Source organism: Nothoprocta perdicaria, unplaced genomic scaffold (genome assembly GCF_003342845.1).
Source record: "Nothoprocta perdicaria isolate Ctin4 unplaced genomic scaffold, notPer1 scaffold_67, whole genome shotgun sequence".
Classification (NCBI taxonomy): Eukaryota; Metazoa; Chordata; class Aves; order Tinamiformes; family Tinamidae; genus Nothoprocta; species Nothoprocta perdicaria.
Window position 1 is genome coordinate 1,260,292 of NW_020455943.1, and position 5,523 is coordinate 1,265,814.

Sequence of the window (5,523 nt, forward strand, 5' to 3'; positions counted from 1 at the left end):
GGAAGGAAGGAAGGAAGGAAGGAAGGAAGGAAGGAAGGAAGGAAGGAAGGAAGGAAGGAAGGAAGGAAGGAAGGAAGGAAGGAAGGAAGGAAGGATTTGTGCTTTTTGATGATCACAAATACTTGGCCTTTGACGTGTAGCATCTGGCAGCTGATCATAAATGGTAGCATTTTGCACAAAATGCTTGGTGACTGTTAACTTTACAACCCTGATTTAAGATATGCTGTGATTCTTGTTGATCAGTGTCTCCCTCAATGCCCTTCAAGTCACCAGTGACCTTGTAGCATCGAGGGCAGATCTTATTTGGTGACTGCTTCCATAATACCTTTTCCAGCTGGATGAGGACCCACTACAGGCAGCTGTGGCCTAAGCTGCCAATTCGCTGATGGGGACAGGACTGCCAATAAGTGTAGAGCAGGGAGGTGGAAGAGAGAAGTAGGCAGGCCGTGGGAGTGATGCTATCACAGAGTCAGCATCCACAGGTCAAAGATTTTGAGACCCTGCCACTAGAGACATCTTATTGCTGTGTGTAAAAATACAGCTAGCTTCCTTCTCCGTGTAGAACCTCACCAGAAGTTTTGGTACCTCATAAGCAATGGCATTCAGTTCCTCACATTACATATGCTCCATAGGTTATTCTCCTAAAAAAAAAAATGGGAAGGACACTTGGTCCTGCTGAAGTCAAGAAAGGTTAGAATTTCACTGCTGAAGCATTTTTTTTTAAATATTCATAAAGTTTATAACATTCTTAACCACGATGAAGCTACCAAGCATTAAACCAAGTCTGCCTAGCAGATCCACCATTTTGCTTCCCTTGCCATGTGGATATCACTGCTATGATTAGTATAGAATGGCTTTGAGGGGTCGAAGACCTGGAGTGGGACTGGCAATAATAAATACTATTTCTATTGCTAACAGTAAATGCTAAGCCACTCTTTTGGTCTTGTTTGCAGTAAGAATCATGAGATTAGAGTAATGAAAGAATTCTCACCCTAGCAGAGCTAGGAGTGATATTGGAATCTAGGAATGGAGGATAGAGTGTGTATGGGGGAGATTCCACCTCAGCTCTTTCATATTAAGCAAAATAATCAGTACAAGCCAAAAAAAAAAAAAAAAAAAAAAAAAGAAAGGCCTTAAATGACAAACCAATCATACCTATAGATGCTGCATGCATCTTTGATGTGAGAAGATTTGCTGCATTCATGAACTTTGGCAATCTATCTGTTTACAGAAACTATAGAATATGTCTCAGGTCCAGCTAAATTGTAAAATATATTTGTCTCCATTAAAGTGTGTCTTAAATCACTAGAAAAGGCATTTACTTAATCCAACCTAAGCTCTAGCTGAGACCCGCACTTATATAAACAATATTTAAATACTACGTAAGGAGCTGTTGGTTCACACTGGAAGGCCAGCTGTGGATTAAGAGGAAAATTTGAGGTCAAGGTTAAGAAGGAGGTTATACTGCAGAGATAATGAAGTAACAGAGTTGTGAGTTCCCCACTGAGATAGACTGATACATCTATGGGAGATATATATGAAGGTCTCTCACTCATACACAGCATGTGTTTATAGGTCATGCTGGATTGCCACAGCAGTGACTTTTATCTTGACTGCAAATATCTATCTGCACATTTAATGGTATCATTTAGGAGGTGTCCTTTAAAATATTAATCAAAAAATAAAATGATAAAATATGTATGCAGACACTTTGTATATACCTAAATGTATTACATTAAATTACATTATATTACATTATATTAAATATTTCTAAATATATTACACATATCCACATATATATACATGTATAAAACAAACAACATGCATTGAAAAGGAGAGGTTTTAGTATAAAGGAAAAATTTTTACTATCATAAGACGTTTTCTGAAAATCATTTTGAAGGAGTTAACATTAGAGAGAAACTATGAATATTTGTTTATGTCTCTGTTCCTTCTTCAAGTTTATGCATGTTCAGCATGCGTGTATCTAGCATTTTCCACCTTGCTTTAAGATTGCATGCAATATTCATCTTTGTGATGTGAGGCAGAATATTGTTGAGATTGGACAGAATATGGTAGACTAAAGTCCTGCTAAAGCAAAGGACTTTAAGTAAGGAGAAAAGGAATTAACCTGGAAGCTTTTCTTGATATTAGAGACAATGAGAATTCATTGACGATAGGTCACTTTTTAAAGAAAATAAAAGAGCTTCTGTTATATTTGTGTTACTATTCACTTTAACAAAATGTTTTATTTTTTTAAGATCAGGTGATCTATAGCCCAGCACCTTCGATATGAAATATATTCCTAGGTGGAAGCACAGGCAAAGCAGAAAGGCTTTGTTACACTGAACTTCTATATGGGATAAACTTTGATTCACATAGCCCTATATGATGTTGTTTAGGTTTAATCACAGTGAATGTCCTAAATTCAGGCCTTGAGTGTGTGTAAAAGAGATTCTCATGGACCAGAAATCTGCATACCGATGCTGTGTTCCAGCAAGTCTGATGCCTTCATTAATATAATTTTATTTTCCAATTACAGGCTCTAATTTTTCTTATAGTCGGCATAATCTTTATGATTGGAAGTATGACTCTAATTGTAATGGACTGGATTTACAATCCTCCGAGTTCCAGACATCACTAACCTGTGAAGACATCTAAGTACTTTTTATACCATAAATATTTGTATTGTGTGCTCCAAAGGACACCTAAATGGGAATGTTATCCTTCCTAATAACGGTTTGTAGTAACCTCCCTACAACCCAATGGAGTACTACATCATCCTTTCCACTGAGGATTGTTATTTATGCATTAAGAACCTGAGCTTAGCATTTCTGCCCAGGTTAGATGAAATGTGTGGTGTGGATGCTTTCTATTTTTGAAACCGAAGTAAGAGTAATTGTGTATAAAGTCCTCAAAAATAGCTTGGTGTCACCCTTTCCACCTCCTCCCTTCATGTTAATAACTACAGTTCCTAGAGCACTGGAAATGTAATGGCCAAAAAACTCACTCGTGCCTTGTTTTATACCTGAAATGCATAGGAGAGGCTGGCTTCAAGAGACTCTCTGGGTGAGCTCAAAAGTGGCTGCTGCCCGCTGATCGGTCCGTAAGAAAGCTGTCATCAGCTTTGGTGAGCCAGTAGGCAAAGCTGAGCATCAGATTTTGCCCAAATTCGTCACCCCCATCCCGTTGTGGCTGCCTTGTAGTCAGCTCTCTGCAAGGAGACCTGGCGCTGGGGCACGAGCTTAAATAACAGTTGTGCATTCAAGGTGTTTTGTTGTTGAAGACACCCGTGCTGGAAACAACAGGCACTTCTGGTGTGGGTTTGGGGGGGTTTCCCTACATGTTTTTAATTCTTGTGTGAGCTTGCACCACCGAACAAGTTGTATCCTCCACAGAAACTTGTCTTCCATTCTCACAGGAGTTCTAGGAGACCACGAGGTGTGGCAAAGCACACTGTCCAGTATTGTTCAGTACTTGTGTGTTTGGTAAATGTTCAGTGTGGGAAACTGTAATTTGCTATATATATATATATATAAATATACGTATATATATATTTATGTACATAATCTTTCGTTTTCCTCCAATTATCAAAATGTTATCCTGCGGTGCATTATTTTGGGGTTTTTTTTACAAGTATCACACTGTTTTCATAGCCACACATTTTCTATCGTTTCAAAGAAAACATTGGGCTTGATGGGTTTGTAAAAGGTCCCATTTATTCAACAGTGTTTAAAACATACAAGCCCTGCCCATTTTCAGTGTAGAAGGAAAATCAGATGTTTACTACATACGCTGCAATAAACTGCAAGATGCTTTCCTCTTGAGAATTTTTAATATGTGCCTCAAAGTTCTGTGTTATCATTGCAAACTACAAATCTGGGTAAGATCTGTTGCTTTCTTAGTTGGCATATGTAAATGCTAGCATTCAATGGCATATATAATTAAGCTATGTAAATGCAAAGACATTACTGGTTATCCCAAGTGTAACATGCTATGCAGCTGTGCAAGACTGAAAGAAAACATGAAGTTCCATGTGATATGGATGACTAATTAACACTTATTTACCCTGCAGGTTGGGATTTTCGCTGGGCTGTGGGATGCTCTGTACTCACCAAGGAAAAACAGTCACATTTCTTCTGTAACATAGGGAGCACATGGGGAGGCCTCACAGTTAGGTAGAACATGCTAACACATATCCAGGCTTAGATAATCAGGCTTTTCATTCTCCAACTTAAAGACCTACTGAGTGAATTCTGAAAGAAAGAAAACACACAAATTTGTCTCTGTTCATGACTCACCTTTGTATGACATTGTGTGTGTGTGCATGTGAGTGTATAAATGTATGTATACATAAAGGTTAACTGAAAAAGCATCTCAAATAGTTATTCCTCACTGACCACTGTCTTTCTGAGCAGTATTTTATGCTCACTTAAGTACTGTATCCTTAATATATTGGGGCATATTTGCTGGTGAATACTAAGTTTGGTTTTGCACTTGTAGAGAAAAAGTCTGCAATTTTGCTCTAGTTTAAGCAGACTAATGCAAATAATGTTGCATTAATACTGAAGAGACCTTTAGCATGGACTAGAGTTAACAGGAATACACACATGCACTTCTCGTTGATGTTATTGAGAGTTACATGTATGGAATAAATGAGCTGTAATTCCATTTTTGTTTTAGTATGCAAGCACATGTAGTAACTGTGGTTGCATTTTGTAGCCTACATAAAATGTTGACAAAATAAAGAGATGTAACAGAAAAAAACTACAGGCAACAGCAACAAGTTACTGCTTTTTCATGGCACAAAAACTGGTGGTATCACACAGTGAATGACCTTACATAACAGAGTTACAGAATATCTGTAAAAGGCCAGATTTTAAAGCTAAAGTGTATACTTACTCACAGCGTTATATAGTAAGGGGTAGTAAGGATACTACAGGGAGTAAAGATAGTATTGTACACTAACTTATTTAGCATTGCTCGGGATGATGGATGTTGGAGTTTCTTGTTCATTTTGTAATGTTGACAATAAGTCTTGTTAGAATTTTTATTACAAACTATTGATACACAATAAATGAACTTTTCAAAGACTGAAGATTTTCTTTTCTTCTGTTTCAGCCTAGCAGGAGAAGGCTTTTTTTTTTTAATGTACATCTGGCAAACTGGTGATGCTTATCATGAGCATCACTAAAACTGCATTCCCTTTTAAGAGAGAAACTTGTGTATCCATAAATACACAGATGAGAGTAAAAGAGCAGACATCACAGTCTCTCCATAGAAAAACCCTTTTACATTCCCTGTTTTGCAGCTATTCATAGAGATTCACAGACATCACCAAGTAAAGAATAGCTGGCATTAAATCTGGAGTTATCTGCAAGACACTGTATGTGTTGTTCTCTGGAGCATGGGATTAGTCAGGATACACAATATAAGAGCTAAGTATAGTCACTATTAGGAGTGCACACCAGATGGTACTGCTCTATATAAATACTTCCCATAATTGCAGCTGTAGGTTATCCTGCT

At 37.6% G+C, this 5,523-nt stretch overlaps 1 protein-coding gene across 1 annotated transcript in view; it reads left to right on the forward strand.

Annotated features, from left to right (window-relative positions):
- SLC38A4 (solute carrier family 38 member 4) overlaps positions 1–3,211 on the forward strand; it is a 23,409-nt gene extending 20,198 nt beyond the window's left edge. Inside the window, exon 16 of the mRNA XM_026050294.1 lies at positions 2,540–3,211. Coding sequence (XP_025906079.1) covers positions 2,540–2,641 — 102 coding nt within the window. The 3' untranslated portion in view covers positions 2,642–3,211. The remainder of the gene's footprint in view (positions 1–2,539) is intronic.
- Positions 3,212–5,523: the final 2,312 nt, after the last annotated feature.